This window comes from Stenella coeruleoalba (genome assembly GCF_951394435.1).
Source record: "Stenella coeruleoalba genome assembly, chromosome: X".
NCBI lineage: Eukaryota > Metazoa > Chordata > Mammalia > Artiodactyla > Delphinidae > Stenella > Stenella coeruleoalba.
In genome coordinates, this window is record NC_137152.1 from 10,159,567 (window position 1) to 10,184,168 (window position 24,602).

Sequence of the window (24,602 nt, forward strand, 5' to 3'; positions counted from 1 at the left end):
GGGTTTTTTTTGATGTCTTGGCCCATCATCTGGGGGACACTGATGTCAGGAAACACAGGAAGATGTTTCAACTGATGGAAAGACCGAGGTTTTCAGATAACTGGTCTGCAACCTGTGAGTGACTCAAGAAGGGAATTTGCAGAGGACTGCAGGGACCTTGCCTTGTCCCTGTTTCTGGGTAGCCAGGGATGCTATTGAAAGGATATGGTCCCATTCATCATGATGAAATGAGTTTCAGTTTGGTTTAGCTGGGCCACCATGTACAGTTGCACAGGTTGTCCACTGCTCAAGGGTAGTTGGCCATATGACCAAGTGAGCCTGGAATCCAGCCCTACCTCCTCTTATGTAGCTCTGTGCCCTGATTTGAGGATGCATCAGCCCACAGGAAGAGTGCTTTCAGCAAACTTTTGCGTGCAGAAGGCTGCCATTTTCTAATGGGTACTGAGGCATTCTATAGACTAGCACTTTAAGCCTTTGTTTGAAACGAGAAATGATAGTACAGATGGACAAGAACTTCTGCAGTGGGGATGCACGCAGTGGGGTAGGAGTAAGTCAGGGCAAGTGGGTTACGGGGCTCAGGATTTAGCGAACCAGAGCAGGAGAACCAGGAGACCGACGATACCTGCTTCCTGCGGCCCATGTCACCTGTGTCTGCACTGATCGGAAAAGGCAGCTTGCTGTCCCCTCAGGAGCTCTACACCTCAGTTTAAAACCAGAACAGGCTCATATCAGATCTGGCCTTGTGTAGAGGAATCCTTTTGTGTATTTCTTCATCCAAATCCTTTGCTTGAGAAATGTTTCTTTTACAACACCCCTTCCGCTTTAGCCTTTTTTGTATTTCATGTTGATTATTTTGGACAAACAACTGATTCCCAACACCTGATGTTGTCCTAGGTCTTGAGCCATGTCCAGGGTTTCACGGTATGTCCACACGCGGGATTTCACTGCAGCCTTGATGGGTTGAAGCCATCTGCGGCCCTACGAGTACACTGGTGCTCATTGACGCCAGAGGAAAGGGTCACAGCCAGCGCCTTGAGTGGCCCTCCCGGCCTACTGCGAGAAACAGCCTAGAGGTGAGTGAAGTCCATGACAATGAGAGTAGTAACATTAATCCTAGCTCTGCTAGTTGAGTGTTCACTCTGTTAGGGACGTTCTAAGGGTTCCGCAAGCATGATTTAATCCTTAAAGCCACCGTAAGAGAAAGATACTGTTATTCTTCTCCCCATTTGAGAGCTGAGAAAACTGAGGCTCAGAGAGGCTCAAGCACCCCAGAGGGTGGTTTGTGCATCCGGAAAGTGCGTGCTGTCTGGTAGGCTTGCTAGGTGGAAGCACTTGATGACCGATCATCTCCATTTCGAAATAAAGATTTGAGTCAGCGTGGATGGCAAAGGGAAGAACCAGGGAAGAGCTGCCCGGAGCCCTGTGCCCTCACAGGGCAGGGCCGGGAGAGCAGACTGGGCCCCTGATAGCCAGTTTCTGGGCTTGGGCAGAGGGCCGGATCCTCGGACTGCTTTCCACGTGGGCTAAACTTCTGGTTTGCTGTGACTGTCCTGACCTTGTGTCAATTCCATTTTCATTTTCATCTTTTATGGTTACTGGCTTTGTGGAAAAACCTGTGATGGCTCATTTGATTTTAATTAAGTAGCTCGTTTTTCTTGTTTGCCTGGCATGGGCACTGGACTGTTGGCAAGTATAACCCAAGTGTGCGCCATGCTTTATGTGATCCCAGCTGCCTGGTCTACGATTGGCCGACATTCTGTGGCCTGAAGGCCAGGCCCTGTGTGTCTGGCTTTTCTAGAAACGCTGATCGCTTTCCACTACTCCAATATTGGTGGTCATTTTGACTTACTTTCTTAAACTTTATTTCCAAGCAAATGTTTCAAGAGAAAGCAAGAGGCTGCGTGGCGGCCAGATGAGGTCTTTGAGGTGACTATTACCCAGGTTTTTGGTGAGCCCACGAAGCCACGGGCCGTGTTCTCTGACATCATAGGAATCCCTTCCCACACCATGTGTCACGCCTTGAATCACCTGAGGGACCAGTGGTTAGAGGGTTTCCAAAGCCCGTACATTGTCTTACAGAGGTTATGCAAGAGAGGCAGACCAAGGGCCTGAGGGAAAAATGATAATTGTGTGTGTGTGTGTGTGTGTGTGTGTGTGTGTGAGAGAGAGAGAGAGAGAGAGAGAGAGAGAGAGAGAGAGAGAGAGAGAGAGAGAGAGGGAGAGAGAGGGAGAGAGAGAGAGAAATGTCAGTCCCTACCACCCTGTCCCCAATGTGGTTTCCTCCGGTTCAAGGAGAGGAAAGCAATATGAAGCACATTATATCCCATTCTAGACTATTCTTTTGGCCAGGGGTCAGCAAATATTTTCTGTAAAGTAAACATTTTAGGCTTTGCAGGCCAAGAGGCCAATTGAGGGCATTATGTAGGTACTTATAGAATAAGAGAAAAGCACATTACACAATTATTTCATTGATAACATTTAAAATATAATCATCAAATGCAGTTTTTTTGTAATATAGGTCTAATAATGAGAAGAATGGGATTCTTTGGTGGGGGGATGCTAACTTTTTGCCTCATTGGAGTTTACAGTTAGTGTTCTGTCTCATCAGATCGATGGCAAATGTTCATCTGTGAAAATCATTCTCTGCTCCCTGGGCAGATTTGGCCCACACGCTGGAGTTTGCTGACTCCTGCTTGTGGCTAAACCTTCCAGGGCCTTCTCTGTGAGAGCTTAAAATCCAATTCACTTATCAGAGCAAATCAGGAAATTAAATTTTCCTGCCTCATGCTTCTGCTCATCCATTCACTCACTCATTCAGTGGACATTTATTGAGCTTATAATACGTGCCGGGTACTGGCTGAGGTGCAGGGACACCCAGGAGGGAGATGCGCACTCTGTGGCCACTGCCTGGTGAGGGACCCATGCCCACCTCACCATGTGCTGTCCCGGAAATGTGTGGAACAAAGACGAAGCGGTGCAGATGTTATTTAACTACATCCATGAATTCTATGAGAAAAAATGAGTTTGTGCAATCCTAAATCAAGTACACATTTGTGGCAAAGTTGAAGAAAAGACACTAAAATTTTTTAAGGAAAAGGAAAAATTTCCCCATTTCTCCCTCATTTCCCCCCAGTCCTGCTTCCCAGAGCTCACTGCTCTTAACATTTTGCTGAGGATCCTTTTAGCCACCCCTCACCCGCCCTCACGTACACACAGATAAACCCAAACTAACAAAAATGCACCGGATCGATCTGGCTCGGGTTATATTTAAATCATTTTATAAATGACTTTTTCCTACACGCCCCCATTTCAGTTTTGAAATTTTACAGCATAGTCAATAAATGATTTGGCAACAGTTACGAAATCACAAGTTCCCTTCTTCCCACATAAGCTTTTGCAAACCACAGGCGAGGTTCTGCTGATGGTAAAGCGGCCAGTTTTAGGAAGTTGGTTAGTTTCTGTCCATGTGCGCCCGTAGCACAGCGGGTACCACTCCGCAGCACTGCAGGTTCTAGAATGAGCTATTAGGAAGGACGACCCCAGAAGAGTGGTAAGCTCCTTCTATTCTTTTAACAAAGCTTTCCAAGAAAATAGAGGATTTCTGACCCCGAAATAGGGTTTGGTGGCAAATGGTGTGACCAAAGAAAGTGATGGATGGGCAAATCAATATAAAAAGGCGAAGTCTTGGGGCAACTCTAAATGTAGACAGAGTGGTCCAGTGTGCAGGAAATTTCAAAAATCAGATGCTGCAGTGGTCTTATCATTTTCAAGAGGAAAAGAAGCAAATTCCAAGTTAGGAATTGAACTGGGGTATGACTTTCTGGTCCTGCCAGAAATGGTATTCTCATCTAGAGTGAAAGGGCTGGGGGTAAAGCAGGTGGGGAGGTGTTTGTCCTTTGCTCTTTGCACAGAAAAGGACAGCCTCTCTTGGCTCACTCCGGGCCGCTTGCTAGTGCCTGGGCAAAGCCCAAACTTCATCTACCAGGAGCTTAATGTGTATTCATAATTGCTACTTTTCTTGTTCAAAGTTTTTAAGTAAAGATGTTACTATTTCCGTAATCATATTCTATAGTGTTTAGACATAGCAGGTGGTCAGCATTTGTTACCGTCAGGAACTGTCAGATTGAAAACCTTTACAATTTTTTAAAAATGGTATGTTTTCTAGAAAATTGAATGAGATTTAAGAGCCATTGCAAAGACTGATTTCAAGAGACTCCCATCCCACATTTACCTTAGTATCTTTTTTTCCACGCTCATTTAGTGCTTATTGAAGTTCTTGGAGTTATTTTTTTTTACCAGTATTTAATGTATATATAAGCTCTTGAAGTTCATTTTTTGTATCCAGTGATGCACATTATAGACCTTGAAAGTAAATTAAGTCTACCCTGAAATTGATGCTTTACAAAATGACTGCAAGGGCTCATAAGGAATTAGGCCAGCAGGGCCAATGACATAGATGGAATTGCATTTGAACGTATCCAATTTTGACTTGATATTTGTAAACTTCTGTGATAGCCAATATAATTGTATTATAAGAAAGTGGAAATAAGATAAAATAAAACTAAACTGGGAAAATGCCCCCCCACCCCCGTCTTTGGTGGAGGGTGGAAGGCAAGGACCTAGCCGACTCCTGGCCTCGGGGAGAGGTTCTTAGCCTTGACTGTATACTAGAATCATAGAGTGAGCTTTAAAAAATCCCGCTGTCCAGGCTGAACCACAGACTAATGGAATCAGCATCTCTGGAGTGGGCTGGGGCATTCGTAGCTTTTCAACTTTCCAGGTATCTCAATGGGCAGCTGAAGTTGAGGGCCACTGTCTTCGGGCAGCATCTGAACAGCTCTTTTGGTCCTTTCCTTAAGGAGCACAGACTTTTTTAGGGGCTGACAAGGCCTCCAGGAAGACCCAAAGCTTATTCATTAGCCCCTTAGCTTGATTCCAGAAAGCAAAATCAAAGTTCCTTGTATGCCTTATCTGAAAAGCCGAGGCAGTGGATCAGGGCGAGGGCACTTGATCAAGTCCATTCTTCATTCTGCTTCTCATTCTTTCATGTAATAGTCCTGCAAACTGCACGGGGGTTGATGAGAGAGAAGGCAGTCCCATGGAAACCCAGACTGACAGTATCAGGGTATGTCTCGCAGGGGAGGACGTCATGACCCAGGGTCAGGCTTGGAAACTCAGTTGGATATTATTTGTGTGTCTCAGCATCCCCCTCTACTGAGGGGGATGTCATTCCAGTGAAGTACCATTTGAGTTCAACTGAGTTACTAAATGGAGTTGAGGGATTTGTTATTTTTTAAAGTATTATCCCCAATTTAGAACTATTCAGGGCTATGCAGACACAGTACATTTAAACGCATAACCCATGGTTCTGGATCGGCATTAACAATACAGGCTGTGTTGACTCTTCAAGTGGTTACGAAGAGCCACTAGCTGGTGAATATGTCTAGAATCAGTGGATTTCCAGTTGTTCTGTGGAATTACAGAGCACCTGGAAGTGCTCTCTGTTAGACTGATCAGTGGAAAGGCAAGGTGGGTAATACCCCCAGCATTTAATTCCAGAAGGTTCCAGGTATGGCTTTGGTGTTTCTGCCAAAAATTGAAACCAGATCACTGCCAACCAGCCACTTGGTACCAATTTGTTAATTACGTGGGTACCTCTAGGCTCAATTTTCCGGTCTGCCACCTACCATCTAAGTGACCTTGGGTAGATGAGCCTCTGAGCCTCAGGTTCCATGTCTGTAAAATGGGGGCTTATGATAGCACCCACCTCACTGATTTTTATGAAGCTCAGACAAGAAAATGCGTGACTTGTGCTCCCAGTGTTTGCTTCATGATAAAGCACTCAACGAACACACGCTACCGTATTTCCTGGAATTCAAACAGCATAATTTTTCATATTTTTATGTGTATGAAATCGATACGTGCATTTAATGTGGTAGTGGTTTCTTTTGTCTTCCAAAGCTGTTAGTGAATCCATCAAACGTGGAATGGATCAAGTCAAGTATCTATTATTAACTGTAAATTTCATGTAAGGTGACAAATTCTGTGTGCCCAGCCATTTCTTTATTAATTTACTTTCATAATATCAATATATCAATATCAATAATATCAATATATCAATATACATAATATCAGTATATCAACTGCAAACACATCAGAACCCATGAAAAATTAGAAATATTTCCAGTTTGGCAAACATTTAGTTCTGGTGGAGTCCTGCGTCATGCTCAAACAGCTAAGTCATTCAGTTGGGCGGATTCATCACATTTTATAATCAGTAGGTGCCCTTGATCCTTTCATGTCAGGGGGGCATCAGCAGGCTCTATTCTGAGGAAGGGGTGCAACTGGGGAGATGGTCTGAGGCAAATCACCTCTTAGCAAAGGAAGCTTTCGAAGAGGGAGGAGGGAGGGGGCAGCTTTGCAACATCGCTGCTTGCAGGCTAGGAAAGGGGTGTGAAAAGATAAAAAGCTGTCTGTTCCAGGAAGGCAGCTGTAGATGCCTCACAGACCACCTTCACCCTAGATTGTGTTATGGTAAAACCTGCAGGGTTTATTTTAGCCTCGCATGGTGGGGTTTGCTGCCTTTGCACCCCGCACTTGTGGTCTCTGCCCTGCCTACAGCTCTCGCCCCATGGGCTGGGCTCTGAGCGTGGCTCCTGGGCTCACTCTGACTCCCAGGGTGCACTCAGCTAAGGCAGGCTTTATTGAGCTGTTCCTGAAACTGCACTGGCCTTTCACAGTTATGTTTTTGGTGTCCACTGGGGCCCAAGGTGAAAAGGAAGATGTAGGTGGGGACTGAGATAGGTTGTTTTCGTTGTGCCGTTTGGTTCCCTCAGAGCCCAAAGGAGAGGATGGGCTTATTGTATACCATGGACCCAACCAAAGATCTGATTTGCCGTGGAAACCAGAAAAACGGTTGTGAAATTACTTCCTCAGTAGCATGCAATGCTATATTCGGCAGGGTGCAGGAAGTGAAGCAAATTTCTTTTTTTTTTTTTTTTTTTTTTTTTGCGGTATGCGGGCCTCTCACTGTTGTGGCCTCTCCCGTTGCGGAGCACAGGCTCCGGACGCGCAGGCTCAGCGGCCATGGCTCACAGGCCCAGCCGCTCCACGGCATGTGGGATCTTCCCAGACCAGTGCACGAACCTGTGTCCCCTGCATCGGCAGGTGGACTCTCAACCACTGTGCCACCAGGGAAGCCCACAAATTTCATTTTTGCGTGTGATTCATATGCTTTTTTTTTTTTTAAATTAAGGGTACTTTAATTAATTAATTAATTTTTGGCTGTGTTGGGTCTTCGTTTCTGTGCAAGGGCTTTCTCTAGTTGCGGCGAGCGGGGGCCCACTCTTCATTGTGGTGCGCGGGCCTCTCACTGTCGCGGCCTCTCTTGTTGTAGAGCACAGGCTCCAGACGCGCAGGCTGAGTAGTTGTGGCTCACGGGCCTAGTTGCTCCGCGGCATGTGGGATCTTCCCAGACCAGGGCTCGAACCCGTGTCCCCTGCATTAGTGGGCAGATTCTCAACCACTGCGCCACCAGGGCAGCCTCATATGCTTTCTTTAAAGAAATGGGTCTTGATTTTTTTTTTCTGTGTGTTCCAAGGCAGCACCCAGCGAAAGACTGAGACCGTGTAGACCCAGTCATCCTTAGCAGGGTGTGCTATGCACTGAGCTCACTGGCCTGACCAAAGGGCTTTTTCTGGCAGCTTGAACTTGTCTCAGCAGTGGGTTCCACCGGTCAGCACTTACTCCCCTGCTCTCTGCTTTTCCCATCTGTTCCCTGGGGCTGCTGTTGCAGAGTACCACCAATCTGGTGATTCAAAACAACAGAAATTTATCCTCTCCCAATTCTGGAGGCCGGAAGTCTGAAATCCAGGTGTTGTCAACAAGGTGGGTTCCTTCTTGGAGGCTGAGAGGGAAAATCTGGGCCATGCCTTTCTCCCAGCTTCTGGGGGTGGCCGGCAGGCCTTGACGTTACTTGGCCTGTAACTGCATCCTTCCAATCTCTGCTCTATCTTCCCATGGTCTTCTTTCCGGAGTGTGTCTGTGTCCACACTTCCCTCTTCTTATAAGGACATCAGTCATTGAATTAGGGCCCATCCTAGTCTGGTATGACCTCATCTTAACTTGATTCCATCTGCAAACATCCTATTTCCAAATAAGATCACGTTCACGTGTAGAGGCTAAAACGTCAACATGTCATTTTGAGGGGACATAATTCAACCTGCAATACTCTCCTTTTCTGGTCCTCTTTCCTGCCACTTACACTCAACCCTCGGCCTTCCCTTCAGCCTCTCCCAATCTAATATTTACCTTGCTTTTCAGTAAGTGTCTCCTACTTATCTTGTCGAGTTTCTGGGGACCTGATCTGAGCCCCAAGATGCCATCATTGACAACCAGGGCCAGTCTCACTTTGGGCACAGAAGACACAGGACCTCGGGCCCATGATGCTTCAAGCAAAGATTTTAATTTCTTTTAAAAATCAGCAAAAGAATGAATATATTCCAGCCTGGATTATATTTGTCTTTATACCAACGTGGTCATAAAATATAATTTTTACTATTGTTTTTCTTTATGGAGGAAGGGGCACATGAGGGCCAAAGTATCTCAGGCCCATGAAAGTCATAACTTGGTCCCATTGACAGCCACGTTCTCTTTTCTGATTTAATATATGCCAAGGACAATTCAGGAATCGCTAATGTGTTTCCAGTGAAGGAGGTTTAACTATCAACTCACAGTCCCTTACCTGAAACCTGTAGGCCAGAATTGTGTCAAAGCTCAGAATTTGTATTTTAGCAAGAGAAGATGGTATATACAGGATTTATTAGAGAATACTTCCGATGCGACGGCAGCCCTGATGATTACGCACAATGGCGATTTCTGCCGTGAAACCAGAGGGCTCCTGCTAAGTGGATAAATAAAGATCATACTAGCCTTAGGTCAGTTTGGATCAGGTTTTGCTGCCAAATAAGTTACGATAAAGCCCGAAAATCTTCTGGTGCTCAGATTTTTAAGGATTTCAGAATTGCAGAGGGAGGATTGAGCATCTGTACAAGACAGGATGTGCATTAAGAAAATGAAGCATCAACCACTGTCCTGGGTGCCAGAAGACCTGATTCTATCAATTGCTGTGTCTGTGATTTGTCTTTTCTTTTTGCTTGTCTCCATCTTTCTTTGATGCTGGGTGAATTCCAGGTGACTGGCGCTGACGGTTATTTCATACTCAGGAGTGGGACACCAAACAGTTAATGAGAAGCTTCAGCTGCAAGGACTGGCCTTCCCAACGATAGGTCCCAGCGTAGGATGGGAGCCAGCTTCTGGTTAGGGTGTGCCAGTGTGATTGGGGATTTTTGTTGTGGTGCAGGGCAAGGGCTAGGGTGAGGAGAGTGAAGCACTTGGTTTGGTGGAGAATTTCAGGGAGATAGGGTCCCCAAAAGCTCAGCAATCAACATACATAATATCTTAGTGCTGTATTTTAAAAATCAAATAGGCAAACTCTGGTCCTCAGGCTGGTTGCCTATTTCGGTAAATCAAGTTTTCTTGGAACCAGAGCCGGGATGGGGTGAGGCAGGTGAAACACTGCTTTGCAAGTGCAGGGTCCGATTCTGTCGTTATTTAATGCTGATATATAGTCCATCAGGGACTTTACTTTTTTAAAACTATATTCATCTTGATGACTACATTTTTGGGGGTCCCCTTAAATTTTACACTCATGGCCCTGCTGCTGTGCCTGTCCATCTTCCCAATGAGATGCTCCAATCTCCTGCCTGGGGTGCTGGAGTGGGGCATTTATAAACCAGGTGGATGTCAGAGGCCCCAGAGCCAGAGGAGGGAAGAGGATGGGATTCTGCGCTCCAGATACACACTGTGCTTTAACCCTCCTGTTTGCTTTTTGACAGTTTGCCCCTGCCTTCACTTGTGCCTGAATTCCTGAACCGAAGGCTCTGGATTCAACCTTTCGAGGTAGTAAGTCTCAGGGAGTGAATCAGGAGGGGTCTAACTTCTCATGCAGACTTTCAACCCGTCCCCTGTGCAGCCCTGCCAGGCATACCGCCGCCCTGACTCTTGCCCGCCGGCCCCGGAGGCTTTCCGGGCTTGTATGCTGTGAATTGACCTCGCTCTGGTTGGCTTTAGCCTTCTCTGCTCTGCTGTGCCACTTACCACTCATCCACCTGCTTTCCATCTTCCTCAACTTCATACACATTCCTTGTCTGCTGTGGTCTCCTCTCATGCCCTTTCTCACCTTGTAGGCTTCTAGCCCTTTGCTCTCACTTTAATGGGCGCCTTCAGCTGTCAGCCTCAAACAACAGAAATCTCTTTTCTTTCTTCCTTCCTTCCTCTCTCTCTTCCTCTCTCTCTTTCTTTCTCTCTCTGTCTCTCTCTCTGTTTTATTTGCATAGTTTTACTTTCTACCTTATTTGCATAATTGCCCCTTTTCCCTCTATTTACAGAGTTGCCATTTCTCTTCTTTTTCTTCCGCGTCTCCCGCGTAGTTGCCATTTCTCTATTTGCTGAGTTGCCATTTTTCTTCTGCCAGGCTGGATGTTTTTTATTCATTGGTTACACCTTAATGGGGATAAATTCTCTCCAGTATCCTTCTTAGTTCTCTGGGACCTGGTTCCCTTTGATGTCCTTTGGAGCCAAGACTTTTGGAAGCCAGAGGCATGGGTGTGGCCAGGAGGAGGAACTTGGCTGGAAAGGTGTGACTCTTGCTGCCCAGGGCTTTGGGCTCTGCTGTCTCACCTCAGAGCCCTTGAATGTTTATGAGCCCTTGCAGTCCGTTTTGCATCTGTGAGGCCCTGAGGTGGATGGAGAAGCCTGAACAATCAGGGTTTTCTCTTCAACATCTTTGCTAACTGCCTGCTCCCCGCCTCCCACTCTTCCTGTCCATGTACTTCTCTTCAAACTGAAGTTATTTGGAACTTGTCAACTCCTGTTCTTACCTCAGGACACATTTTCAGGAGGGTGGAGTTAGGAACGTCAAGCTCTTCACTCAGAAATCCTTTCTGCAATGTTCTGCTCATTTCCATGTTCCAAGCTTTGTTTTAAGTTGCCTCAGATTCTCTGGGAGGCCGTTTTCATCCTGAAGTGTCAAAAGGCTCTTCTTCTGGTCTCCGGCGCCTCCTAGAGGCTTTTCTCCTCAATTGCTCAGTGTTGTGTGACAGTCACGTTTGGAATTAGATGTTGAGGCCTTAACTTGAGGCTAGGAAGGCTGCACAGCACCGCCCTGTCCTCTGGACCCCCCCAGGTAACCACATAAAAGTGTCTTGCCTACCAACAGCACTCTGTTTACCACTCTAGGAGAAGAGTCTGCAACCACCTGGCCATCTGTTCCCCAGGGGACTTTTTAAAAATGAATTTTAAAATGTTTTTATTAAGCTATAATTAAAAAGTATAATAGGAAGCTGACAAGCACTGCCTCAGCCAGGTGATCAGGGTCCACACCAACAGTGAAAGTTGTGTATGTGCCCTAGGTGAGCTGTGCCTCAAGTGGCACTTGACCTCTCAGGTTGTCCTCCCCCAAACCCATTACCCCAGTCTAATCACGACAAAGATGTCAGACATATCCCAACTGAGGGGCAGTCTACGTGACCATCCCCTTTCCCATCCTTATTTTGCTCCCTAGTACTTTCCACCATCTAACATCTTGTAATGTAACCTCCGAAGGGGCAGGTAATTTTATCTGTTTTGTTCATTGCTATATTCCCAGCTTGAAAACAGTCCCCAAGGGGCTTCCCTGGTGGCACAGCGGTTGAGAGTCCGCCTGCCGATGCAGGGTACGCGGGTTCGTGCCCCGGTCCGGGAAGATCCCACATGCCATGGAGCGGCTGGGCCCGTGAGCCATGGCTGCTGAGCCTGCGCGTCCGGAGCCTGTGCTCCGCAACGGGAGAGGCCACAACAGTGAGAGGCCCGCGTACCGTAAAAAAACAAAAACAAAAACAAAAAAAACAGTCCCCAAAATAAAGTACATGCTTAATAAATATTTTTGAATGAATGAATAAGTGAATATAGAGCTACCTTTTCCTTTTTAATTGCTGCATAGTATTCCATTGTATGAATATAACATCCTGGTTTATTTAACAAGACCACTACTCATAGGCATTTAGATTATTTCCAGTCTTTTGCTATTGCTAACAGCACTGCATGGAACATCCTTGTATATAGGCATTTGTACATGTGAGGGTCTCTCTTACAATCTGCTTCTAGAATTAAAATTGCTGAATCTAAGTATATCTCTCCAATTTTGATAGATATTACAGATTTCTCTCCATCTTAGAGGTGGCCTCACCTACGCAGTAGAATCAGTGAAAAATGGTATCTCTGTAATTTTTTGAGTGAAGTTGAGTATATTTTCTTTTAAGAGCCATTTGTGTTTCCTTTCTGTGAACTGTCTGTTAATATGTTTTTGTTCATTTTTTATTGAATAATTTGTCTTTTCAGTTATGCTTAAAAAGTCTTTACATATCAAACATATCACCCCCTTATCTGTGATATGAACTGCAAATACTTTCTCCTACTTTATTTCACTTTTGGCATTGCTTACTGTGCTTTTTGTGAGGCAGAATTTACATCTGTGTGTGGTTTAACTGGTCAGTCTTTGCTTTTTTTTTTTTTTTTGACCTCTGCTCTATTATTTTTTCATGATTCTGGAGTAACTAGGCAATGCAATTAGACAATAAAAATAAATTAGATTGCATAAAGGGTGATAAGATCATCATTATTTGTAGACGGTTTAATTGCTTAGCCAAGAAAATCACATGGAGAGGCAACTATTCCAAATAATCAGAGAATTTAGTATAGCGATTTGGTATAAAATTAATATATAGAAATCTACAGTTTTAGTGTACACCCGTGAGAACCTGTTAGAAGGTAAGATAGGAGTGATCCATTCACAAAAGAAGAATGATGAACAGGACTTGCCCTATCAGATGCCAGCATACCTAAAAACTGTAATTATTAAGACATGTGGTACCAGCATGTGAATGATGAAGAGATTGGCGAAATTGAGTAAGAGTCTAGAAATAGATCGAAATACATAGGAAAGTTAGCATATGATAAAGGGAGCAATCAGATTGGTGAGCAAAAGATTATTCAATAAATGATGGTGGGGCAACCAGGTCTACATTTAGAAAAAAATAATGTGGGTCCCCACCTCACATTTTATGCCAAAACAATTTCAGTGGGATAAGATATTTCAATAGAAGAAAATGAAATCATAAAAGTACTAGAAAAACAGGTGCTAAAATTGTTGTAGAACTGAAATGTGGAAGATCCTTTATGGCTTACACTGCCCTGGATGATCTCATTCACACTCATGGCTGTACTTGTCATGACTCCCAAATTCATCCCTGTACCAGAACTCTCCTCTGAGTCGGAGATGCACATATGTAACTGCCTACTGGATGTCTCCACTGGAAGATCACAAACTCAGCTCAAGTTCAGCATGTCAAATTTAATTAATACTATTCACTCCCCGCTTCCCCAGCTCCAAATGATCTTTTCCCTCAGTGAATGGCACCCTCTCTCTCATTCATCTAGTTGCACAGACCAGAAACCTGGAAGTCACCGTGAATTCTTCCCTCTCCCTCATAATCCAACCTCCCCATTATAATCTATTGCCGTGTTTCTCAGTGTTACTTCCTAAGTATCTCTTGAATCCATTTCTCTTTATCTCCATTGCCACCAACTTGGTTCACGCTACCATCACCTTGCTCCTGAAGGTCTGTGCCCTCTTGCCAGTGATGACTGTAGAATAATGAGCATGGTACCACCTTCAAAGGCTTGCATTGCTCCTCAGATCAAGATCAAAATCCACTCTCATCTTTTCTTAACATCCCTGACTTTCTTTCAGTCCCTTACATTCACGTGCTCGTTCAGACGAGGACTGAAAAATGTCCATTGACTGTAGTGACATGGAGATGCTGAGGACCTCTGCAACATCTCTGTTTGTCATCTCTCCCGTGCCATTCCAATCCTCTTAGCCCCGCTTCTTATTCTGAGTCCTACTGTTGCAAGCAGTTCTCTGCAGGTTTCAGTCGACTTTGAGGACTTGAAACCTGGTGTGCTTTGTCTCAGGCCCACACCATGCCCCTCTTGATTCCTGTCCAGGGCTCCTCTGAAGGCACAGCACGGGAAAATCAAAGGAATACACGCAGGGCCTTTGCATACGCTGGGACATTCTTTTGACCTCTTTCTGTTTTATACATGCCAAATCAACCTTAAAATCACAGTTCAAGTTCCACTTCCTCAGGGAAACCTTTCCCAGCCTCCGTGAAGAGGTCAAATCCTCCTCTTTTTAGGCTCTTCTAGTGTCACTTACTTCTTTGTGTCACCGTTGAAATCTCGTAATGTTGTGTTTCACTCACGTCTGTTTAACCCACTAGACTGTAGAGCTAACTAATAAGCTGTGCGTGTCATCAAATAGACCCCCCCAAGGCCACCCACTAGCTAGGAGAGGACAAGGAAGAGTCAGGAAGTAACTTCCAAAATGTTCACACTTGGAAGTCACATAGTCTTAGATCTGCTTAGGTGCTGAGCAAACATAATATTGCCTGGGTTACTTGCCAAAGTTCCTCGCATCCCCGAGCTTCGTTACCTCCTTGGCACACCTGTGTCTCCCAGTGGAGATGTAGAACTTTGAGACCTGGAGTGGCATCTGCAAAAGCTGCATATTTTCAAGCTGTGAATCATCTTTTAACACACATTTTCTAGATGTATTAGTTCTCTTTTTTTTTTTAAGTGTTTTTTTTTAATTAATTAATTTATTTTTGGCTGTGTTGGGCCTTCGTTGCTGCGCGCAGGCTTTCTCTAGTTGCAGTGAACGGGGGCTACTTTTTGTTGTGGTGCGCGGACTTCTCATTGCGGTGGCTTCTCTTGTTGCAGAGCACGGGTGCTCTGGTGCTCTAGAGCACAGGCTCAGTAGTTGCGGCTCACAGGCTCAGTTGCTCCGCGGCATGTGGGATCTTCCCGGACCAGGGATTGAAGCCATGTCCCCTGCATCGGCAGGCGGATTCTTAACCACTGCACCACCAGGGAAGCCCACCTAGATGTATTAGTCTTCTATTGCTGTGTAACAAATAACCCCAAACTGAAACACTTCAAACAATACACATTTATTAGCTTAAATTTCTGTGGGTTAGGCTTGCCTGGGATCTCTGCTTTAGGTCTCATAAGGCTAAAATCAAGGTGTTGGCCAGCTGGACTCTTACCTCAAGGCTCTGGCTGAGGATCCATTTCCAAATTCATTTGGGCTGTCAGTCAGCTTTAGTTCTTTGTGGTTGTAAGATCAGGGCCCCCATTTCCTTACTAACTGTCAACAGGGAGCCACTGTCAGCTTCTACACGCTGCCTGCATTCCTTGTCAGGGGCCCACCCCCTCCATCTTTAAGTCTGCAGTTATGTGTCCAATTCTTCTCCTGCTTCCCATCTCTCTGACTCTTCTTCTGCTACTAACCAGAAAAAACTCTCTGCTTTTAAAGGCATATATGATTAGATTAGGGCCATCTAGATAATCTCCTTTTTGTCGCATAATGTAACATAATTACAGGAGTAATACCAAGGGGCACAAGTCATAGGAATCATCTTAAAATTCTGCCTATCACACCAGGTAAAGCAAGGCTTTCTTTTAGTAAAAGTTAAACATTAAGCAGCGGCACCTTGATGGTGCTGTAGTTGGAGATAACTACGAGAGACTGAAAATGTCTGGAAGTTCTGTTCCACTTTAGTTTTCATCTCATAAGGAGCTGGCTTTTCCTTAGCTGTTACAAATGGCAGTAATTATTGATCCTCAGAATACTCAACATCCATGTAAAAATCTTTTCTAATATAGGAAGGGTATGGCAGTGACTGTTAGTTCACTAACCCTGAATTCCAGGAGAATTTAAAAAGAAAGCACGTACTTGGTTTAACTCACAATAAGGACGTGAGTTGGGCTTTAGTGAAAAATAGTTTAGTAAAGATTGGTCTCCACACCCGGCAAAATAAGATTTTGAGAGTTTTTTTGACTATAACCCTTGATCATACCAATCACATTAATCTGTTCATTGCTTCATATAATTACCAAAATAATATATTCAGCCCCTGAAAGAGTCGCAGAAAGTGAGGCACTCTACTAAATGTTACAAAGGATGCATAAAAATATAAAGCGTCATGTCTTCCCCACAGAAGTTTACAAAAGCAGAAGAACAGCTATTCATGCCAATGTTTGTATGATAAGGGACATATAAATAGTAGCCTCCTTAGAAAACATTTTTTGAGTGCTGTCTACATTTGAGGAACTGTTCTGGCATAAAGATTTCAAAATGAGATTGTATAGCACGATGGTTAGTGATTAAAAATGCCATGTTGGAATCAGATGGACTCGTCTCCCCTCTACAGTGTGTTATCCTTCTGAAAGTTAGTTAAGTCTCTGAGTTTGTTTCTTCACTTACAAAATGTGGATAATAATAGAACCTGTCCCGTTTGTTACTGGGAACATAAACATGGGTGAGAAAATGTTTACGTTTGGCGTAAAACGTGACACTTTGTTTGCTATTATTATCGACAGAAAATGTCCACTTTCATGCTAGGACATAAGAGAATTTGATACATACCATCATAGAGGTATAGAAAAATTGTGGGAAGTACCAATAAAATATATGCTGTGTAGGTAAAAGGTCATCTCCGGATCTGGACTCTCCTTGGGACTGGCCAAAGTTTCATCGAGTTATGCTAATAGGTCGAAGCGACAGATGTATAGCTTGCTGTGCTATAGATCTGGCGTGAACCATAGCCAGGGTCCAGCATCAGGCCCGTTATGGTGGTGAGGCATCTTGATGAGTGCTTCTGCAAAAGCTTTTCAGGTTTTCTTGTCATCACATCTCAGATAGCTTCATCTTTCACTTCTTTGAGCACCATGAAGCTGAACACGGTCAAAAACTAAAATCGTTTGGAACCTAATTTAATGCAGTGTATTTAACAGTTAAGAGAACTCCCACTTCAAAACTCAGGCCAAGTATGGTTGAAGCACTGTGAATTTCATCATGAAATGCCCGGCAAATATTGCCCCTCTCATATTGTGACTCCACTTTGATTTTCTTTAGGAAAACATGACTCTTCACTTTTTGCTTCTGACCTGCCTTTTCCTGCTAATCTCTGATTCCTGTGAGTTCTTCGCTGAAGCAAATTATTCTAGAAGCTATCCTTGCGATGAGACAAAACGAAATGGCTCTGTTATTGCAGAATGTAACAATCGTCGATTACACGAGGTACCCCAAACAGTGGACAAAAGTGTGACAGAACTAGACCTATCTGGTAATTTCATCAGACGCATAACAAATGAATCATTTCAAGGGCTGCAAAATCTGACTAAGATCGATCTAAACCATAACGTCAAGCTGTGGCCCCAGAATGAAAATCCTGCTGTAAAGAACGGTATGACTATTACAGACGGGGCATTTCTCAACCTAAAAAACCTAAGGGAGTTACTGCTTGAAGACAACCAGTTACAAGAAGTACCGGCTGGTTTGCCAAAATCTTTGAAAGAACTTAGTCTAATTCAAAATAGAATAACTGTGTTAACGAAAAAGAACACTTCTGGACTTAGGAATCTGGAAAGTCTCTATTTGGGCTGGAACTGTTACTTTGCTTGTAATGAAACCTTTGCCGTAGAAGATGGAACCTTTGAAAACCTTACCAAGTTGAAGGTGCTGTCATTATCTTTTAATCCCCTTTTCCACGTGCCACCCAAACTGCCAAGCTCCCTAACAGAGCTCTATCTTAGCAACACCAAGATCAAAAACATCAGTCAAGAAGACTTCAAGGGACTGAGAAATTTAAAAGTACTAGATTTAAGTGGGAACTGCCCGAGATGTTTTAACGCGCCATTTCCCTGCATACCTTGCAAAGGAGGTGCTTCAATTCAGATACATCCTCTTGCTTTTCAAACCCTGACCCAACTTCGCTACCTAAACCTCTCTAGCACTTCGCTCCGGAAGGTTCCTGCGACCTGGTTTGACAACATGCATCATCTAAAGGTGCTGCATCTCGAATTCAACTATTTAATGGACGAAATAGCCTCTGGGGAATTTTTGGCAAAACTGCCCTCCTTAGAAATACTTGACTTATCTTACAACTACGAGCTGAAAAAATATCCACAGTACATTAATATTTCTCAAAAATTTTCAAAGCTTACATCTCTCCAGATATTGCATTTAAGAGGTTATGTGTTCCAGGAACTTAGAAACGAAGATTTCCAGCCCCTGAGGAACCTCTCAAATTTAATGGCTATCAACTTGGGCGTTAATTTTATTAAGCAAATTGATTTTACCGTTTTCCAGTCGTTCTCCAACCTGAAAATCATTTACTTGTCCGAAAACAGAATATCACCCTTGGTCAGTGATACCAAGCAACAAAATGCAAATGGCTCCTCTTTCCAAAGGCATATCCTTAAGCCACGGTCAGCAGTTACTGAGTTTGACCCACATTTGAATTTTTATCATAACACCAATCCTTTGATAAAGCCACAATGTTCCAATTACGGCAAAGCCTTAGATTTAAGCTTGAACAGTATTTTCTTTATTGGGATAAAGCAATTTGAAGGTTTTAGGAACATTTCCTGTTTAAATCTGTCTTCAAATGGCAACGGTCAAGCGTTAAATGGAACTGAGTTTTCACTTTTGCCTGGTATCAAGTATTTGGACTTGACAAACAACAGACTAGACTTTGACGATGACGCTGCTTTCAGCGAATTGCCATTGTTAGAAGTTCTAGATCTGAGCTACAATGCGCACTACTTCCGAATAGCAGGGGTAACACACCGTCTAGGATTTATTCAAAATTTAACTCAGCTGAAAGTTTTAAACTTGAGCTACAATAGTATTTTTACTTTAACAGAACCATACCTGAAAAGCATGTCCCTGGAAGAATTAGTTTTCAGTGGAAACCGCCTTGACCTTTTGTGGAATGCTCAAGATGTCAGGTACTGGCAAATTTTTAAATATCTCAGCAATCTGACACGGCTTCATTTAGCCTCTAATAACCTTCAGCGTATCCCCGATGAAGCCTTCCTTAACTTGCCCCGGAGTCTCACCGAACTATATATAAATGATAATAGGTTAAATTTCTTTAACTGGTCATTACTACAGCAGTTTCCTCATCTCTGCTTGCTTGACTTAAGTGGGAACGAGCTGTTCTTTGTAACTGACAGCCTATCGAAATTCACATCTTCTCTTGAGACACTGCTCCTGGGTCAAAACAGGATTTCCCACCTGCCGTCCGGCTTTCTTTCCGAAGCCAGCAGTCTGACACACCTCGATTTAAGTGCCAACCAGCTCAAGATGATCAACAAATCCACGTTTGAAACTAAGACCGCCACCAAGTTAGCCATTTTGGAACTAGGTAGAAACCCTTTTGACTGTACCTGTGACATCGGAGATTTTCGAGAATGGATGGATGGGAATCTGAACGTCACAATTCCCAGATTGACAGATGTCATTTGCGCCAGTCCTGGGGATCAACAAGGCAAGAGTATTGTGAGTCTAGAGCTCACAACTTGTGTTTCAGATACCATTGCGGCAATATTCTGTTTCTTCACCTTTTTTGTCACCATCTCAGTTATGCTGGCTGCCCTGGCTCATCATTGGTTTTACTGGGATGCTTGGTTTCTCTATCATGTGTGCTTAGCTAAGGTAAAAGGCTACAGGTCTCTTTCCACATCCCAGACTTTCTACGATGCTTACGTTTCTTATGACACCAAAGATGCCTCTGTCACGGACTGGGTGATCAATGAGCTGCGCTTCCACCTGGAAGAGAGTGAGGACAAAAATGTGCTCCTCTGTTTAGAGGAAAGGGATTGGGACCCGGGACTCGCCATCATCGACAACCTCATGCAGAGCATCAACCAAAGCAGGAAAACAATATTTGTTCTAACCAAAAAGTATGCCAAAAACTGGAACTTTAAAACAGCTTTCTACTTGGCCTTGCAGAGGCTAATCGATGAGAATATGGATGTGATTGTCTTTATTCTGCTGGAGCCAGTGTTGCAGCATTCGCAGTATTTGAGGCTGCGGCAGAGGATCTGCAAGAGCTCCATCCTCCAGTGGCCCGACAACCCCAAGGCGGAAGGCTTGTTTTGGCAGAGTCTGAAAAATGTCGTCTTAACTGCAAATGATTCACGGTATAACAATTTGTATGTCGATTCCATTAAGCAGTACTAACTGATGTTAAGTCTGGGTTCACCAACATACTAAGAATGCACAGCAGTAACCCTTCTGTCTTAGCTATCACTTGGTGTGTAACAAATTACCCCCAAACTTAATGGCTTAAAATGATACAATTTGTTATATCATAGTCTCTGGATCAGGAGTCCAGGCGTGGCTTATCGCTGGGTCCTCTGCTCAGGGCCTCTCAAAGGCTGTAATCGCCGTGTCAGCCAGGGCCACAGGCATCTGCTAGGGTTAGCGTCCACTTCTGAGCTCACACTCATGTGGTGGTTTTCAGGGTTGAGTTCTTCCTGGGCTGTTGGCCCAAGGCTGCCCTCAGTTCCCGGCCATGTGGACTCCTTGCTGTGGCAGCTTGCTTCATCAAAGCCAACAAGAGAGAGAGATTGCTGACACCGTGGAAGTCGCCATCTTTGTAGTCTAATCAGGGAAATGATAACCCATCACCTTGGCCATAGTCTGCTTGTTAGAGTTAAATCACCGGCCCTGCCAGCTCCATGGGAGTGATCACCTCAGTCCTGGAAAAGTGGTCCATGACCGAGATGGGCGGTTGTGATAGCCTTGCTCAGCCTGCCATCTTGGTCATAAATGGTGAATGCCAGGAGAGGGGACCATTGCGGCCATCTTAGCAGTTGGCCTACTATACCTTCATTTCAATATCTCAGAACTTTTGCAACTATGATACTTCTGATGTTAAGTTGCTATTTAGATTTATCATATATCCATGGCCATGTGGTTATATTACGCTGTGTTTGCATTAGTCCTTCTTTTACAATTACTTTTATAAATACTGGCTATAATATTTCACTTCTAAGGTTTAGATGCCATTTAAAGGCTAAGATGGATGGTATTTAAAGTGTTTTGCTTTTGTTTTTTTTACTTCTTAACCATTTTATAAAAGTGTGTAGCTAAATTAGAAGCATTTGGAGTATCTGTCAATTGCTGTTGCTGTAAATCATGATATTAATGATTAAAGTGCTTCATTTCACATCATGAGCATATAATAAATACACAGTAGGGAAACACATCTATAATATAAAATAAGTTACCTAAATGTCCATTGACAGATGAATGGATAAAGAAGATGTAGTACATATATACAGTGGAATACTACTCAGCCATAAAAAAAGAACGAAATAACACCATTTGCAGCAACATGGACGCACCTGGAGATTATCATACTACGTGAAGTAAGTCAGAAAGAGAAAGATAAATACCATATGGTATCACTTATATGTGGAATCTAAAATATGACACAAAGGAACCTATCTACGAAGCAGAAACAGACTCATGGACAGAGAACAGACTTGGTTGCCAAGGGGGAAGGGGAGGGACTGGGAGTTTGGGGTTAGTAGATGCAAACTATTCCATATAGAATAGATGGACAACAAGGTCCTACTGTACAGCACAGAGAACTATATTCAGTGTCCTGGGATAAACCATAATGGAAAAGAATATGAAAAAGAATGTATATATAACTGTCACTTTGCTGTACAGCAGAAATTAACACAACATTGCAAATCAACTATAATTTAAAAAATAAATAAAAGCCCGGGGGATTAAAAAATAAAATAAAATACCATCAACACTGGGTTTTTGGAGAATACTTAGGAAGAAAAAGCTTTGGTAGAAATCAAAGGGAGAACAGTTTTCATAAAGTTTGTACATTAAGATAATTATTAACAGAGAAATTCTATCTTTAGTTCCTACTCAGAAGACGTAATGTCAGAATGCCTACCTGTCGGTACCCTTTATGCAGTTCTGCCACATGTAACAATGTTGGCATTCCCTACCACCTCTGCTACCCCTTGGTTCCTCTGCATCTGTCCATAGCATCTTCTATCCAGTGTAGTATGAATCTTGAAGAGGTACCTTATGAACTTGAACTGAAAATAACTGGAAATTATTCGAGCGTAAGAAAGTAAAGTCCCTTTAGAATGAAAAGAAGAAAAATCTCCAGTGCACCTTACTACCTTAAGTACAGTCTCTTAATTAATCTTGCAGCATGAGTTACCTTTAAATATGAGTTTCTAAGGAACTGAACGAAATGATGTGTCTTAGTGTAACATGGACAAAGTGGAAATCAGTCAAGGACGATTTTAGCTTTGTCACGTTGAACCCTGTTCTGTGCCCATGATGTTAATAGAAAGGTATTTATGCTTGCATTTGTTGAGGCATGAAGACAAATATCTAAAAGCAGGACCATTCATGGTGGGGTGCAGTTACAGCTCGTTCCTGTGGATGCCACATTAACTTGTTGTCTGGTAGAAGCTCATTCCTGTGTTCTCTGATTGTTTTGGTAAAATAAAAATGTACATGTTTTCAGTGGTAGTGATTACAGGTCTATGTTAAGCTCACATACTTTGGCAGTGTCCTGTTGACAGAATGACAAGTTAATGAAAGTCACAAACAATTTTACCTTTTCCTTAGCAAACATCTTCATAAAGTGAAGGTAGTGAAATCAATGGTTAATAAAAACATTTGTTCTTGAAACTCATTCATTCCTCATTTAAGATACCATTATGGAAAAATCAGAACTGTAATTTTGTTGGTTGGTTGGTTGGTTTTGTTATGTTTCGCGGGAGAAGGAAGGGTTATTACTTGCAGCAAGTAAGGAGAGCACCGGGGATCTTTGCCGGAGCGGTGTCTCCCAGACCTCTAATTTGTTAAAGAGAAAGCATTGTTTTGTTTTCTGTTATTTTTAAACGAATATATGATAATACCCATATACAAGCTTTTAAAAATTCAAATTTTACAAAGGGATGTATGATTAAATTTCAGTCTCCCTCCCAACACAACTTCGCTTCCTAGAGCCAATCACTGTTAAAAGTTCTTATGTAGGGCTTCCCTGGTGGCACAGTGATTGAGAGTCCGCCTGCCGATGCAGGGGACACGGGTTCGTGCCCCGGTCCGGGAAGATCCCACATGCCGCAGAGCGGCTGGGCCCAAGAGCCATGGCCGCTGAGCCTGCGCGTCCGGAGCCTGTGCTCCGCAACGGGAGAGGGCACACAGTGAGAGGCCCGCGTACCGCGAAAAAAAAAAAATAGTTCTTATGTATCCTTTTGTATTATAAGTGTAAAGGCTCAGTTGCTGTAACCAAGAGATCCAACAATACTGAAGTCTATTTCTTTATCCCATACGCTATGGCCTGAATGTTTGTGTCCTCCCAAAATTCACATGTTGAAACCTAACCCCCAAGGTGATGGTGTTAGGAGGTTGGACCTTTGGGAGGCGATTAGGTCATGAGAGCAGATCCGTCATGAATGTGATTAGTGCCCTTATAAAAGTGGTCCAAGAACCCTCCCTTGCCCCTTCCACCATGTGACGGTACAGCAAAAAGATAGCTACCTAGGAAGCGTGCTCTCACCAGACACTGAATCTGCCAGTGCCATGATCTTGGACTTCCCAGCCTCCAGAATTTTGAGAAATAAATGTTTGTTGTTTATAAGCCACCCGATCTCTGGTATTTTGTGATAGCACCCTGGACGGACTGAGACACCCATAACAGTTCCAATGAGAATAGTTTGGGTTGGCAGGGCAGCTCTGCTCTACATGGCCATTCAAGATCCCATGCTCCTTTCTCTTGTTGCTCTGCTGTCCCCCAGGGAATTGGCATCACCTCCATCGTCCAGGCAGGGTCACCAGTGAGGGTGGGTTCCCACTGTAGGCAGGGGGAAAAATAACAAGGAAGAATACTCAGACCAGTGTCTTAAGGCCTAGACTCAACAGCGGCAAACATCTGCTCCCCTTCCATTAGTGAGGACCTATTTGACGCCACATAACTGCAAGGTATGCTGGGAAATATATATATTTCAAATATAACTGTGGAAGCAAGAGAAGGGATTTGGGAGATAGCTAGCAGTCTCTGCCACAACTTCTAGAAGCTTTCAGTTTGCATATCTAAGCCTTTAATTGCTCTTTTACTATAAAGGAGCAGACTCTATACTACTCTTCTACATTTTGCTCTTTTCACTTAAAATTTCTCAGTGTATATTTTCCTTTCTAACGGCTGCATGGTACTGACTTATACGAGTGTATCAGAAGGTATTTTCCCCATCCTTTATTGCTGAACGTTTAGATTGCTTCCAATCTTTTGGTATTACAAATAATTCTAAAATACTTATATCTTCGTGTTCACGTATACCTATCTTTATAGACTAAGTTTAGTGCAGTGATAAAGTGGTCTGCAGACTGATGCTGAGTCGCACCCTGGGGTGCATTCTCTGCACTCTCAGTACCGTTTCCTGCCACGTGGAGACTCCGTCTCAGAGGGCAGTCTCCATTCTTTTGATGCAGCTGGTTCCTACTCAAATATTTTACACTGTTCATGCAACAAAAATTGAGGGAGCACCTCCTGTGTGCACCAGATGTCACTGTGTCAGAGCACACTTGTGCGGAGTCATTGGAC

At 43.7% G+C, this 24,602-nt stretch overlaps 1 protein-coding gene across 1 annotated transcript; it reads left to right on the forward strand.

Annotated features, from left to right (window-relative positions):
- Positions 1-1,057: 1,057 nt before the first annotated feature.
- Positions 1,058-20,852, forward strand: TLR8 (toll like receptor 8). The gene is made up of 2 exons (XM_079910885.1): positions 1,058-1,073; positions 17,078-20,852. The coding sequence occupies exon 2, from the start codon at positions 17,084-17,086 to the stop codon at positions 20,189-20,191; it is 3,108 nt and encodes a 1,035-aa protein (XP_079767011.1). The 5' UTR covers positions 1,058-1,073; positions 17,078-17,083; the 3' UTR covers positions 20,192-20,852.
- The last annotated feature ends 3,750 nt before the right edge of the window (positions 20,853-24,602 follow it).

What these genes read in the sequence shown, in the direction of transcription:
- TLR8 (XM_079910885.1), top strand. Translation starts at nt 17,084, where the DNA reads ATGACTCTTCACTTTTTGCTTCTGACCTGCCTTTTCCTGCTAATCTCT.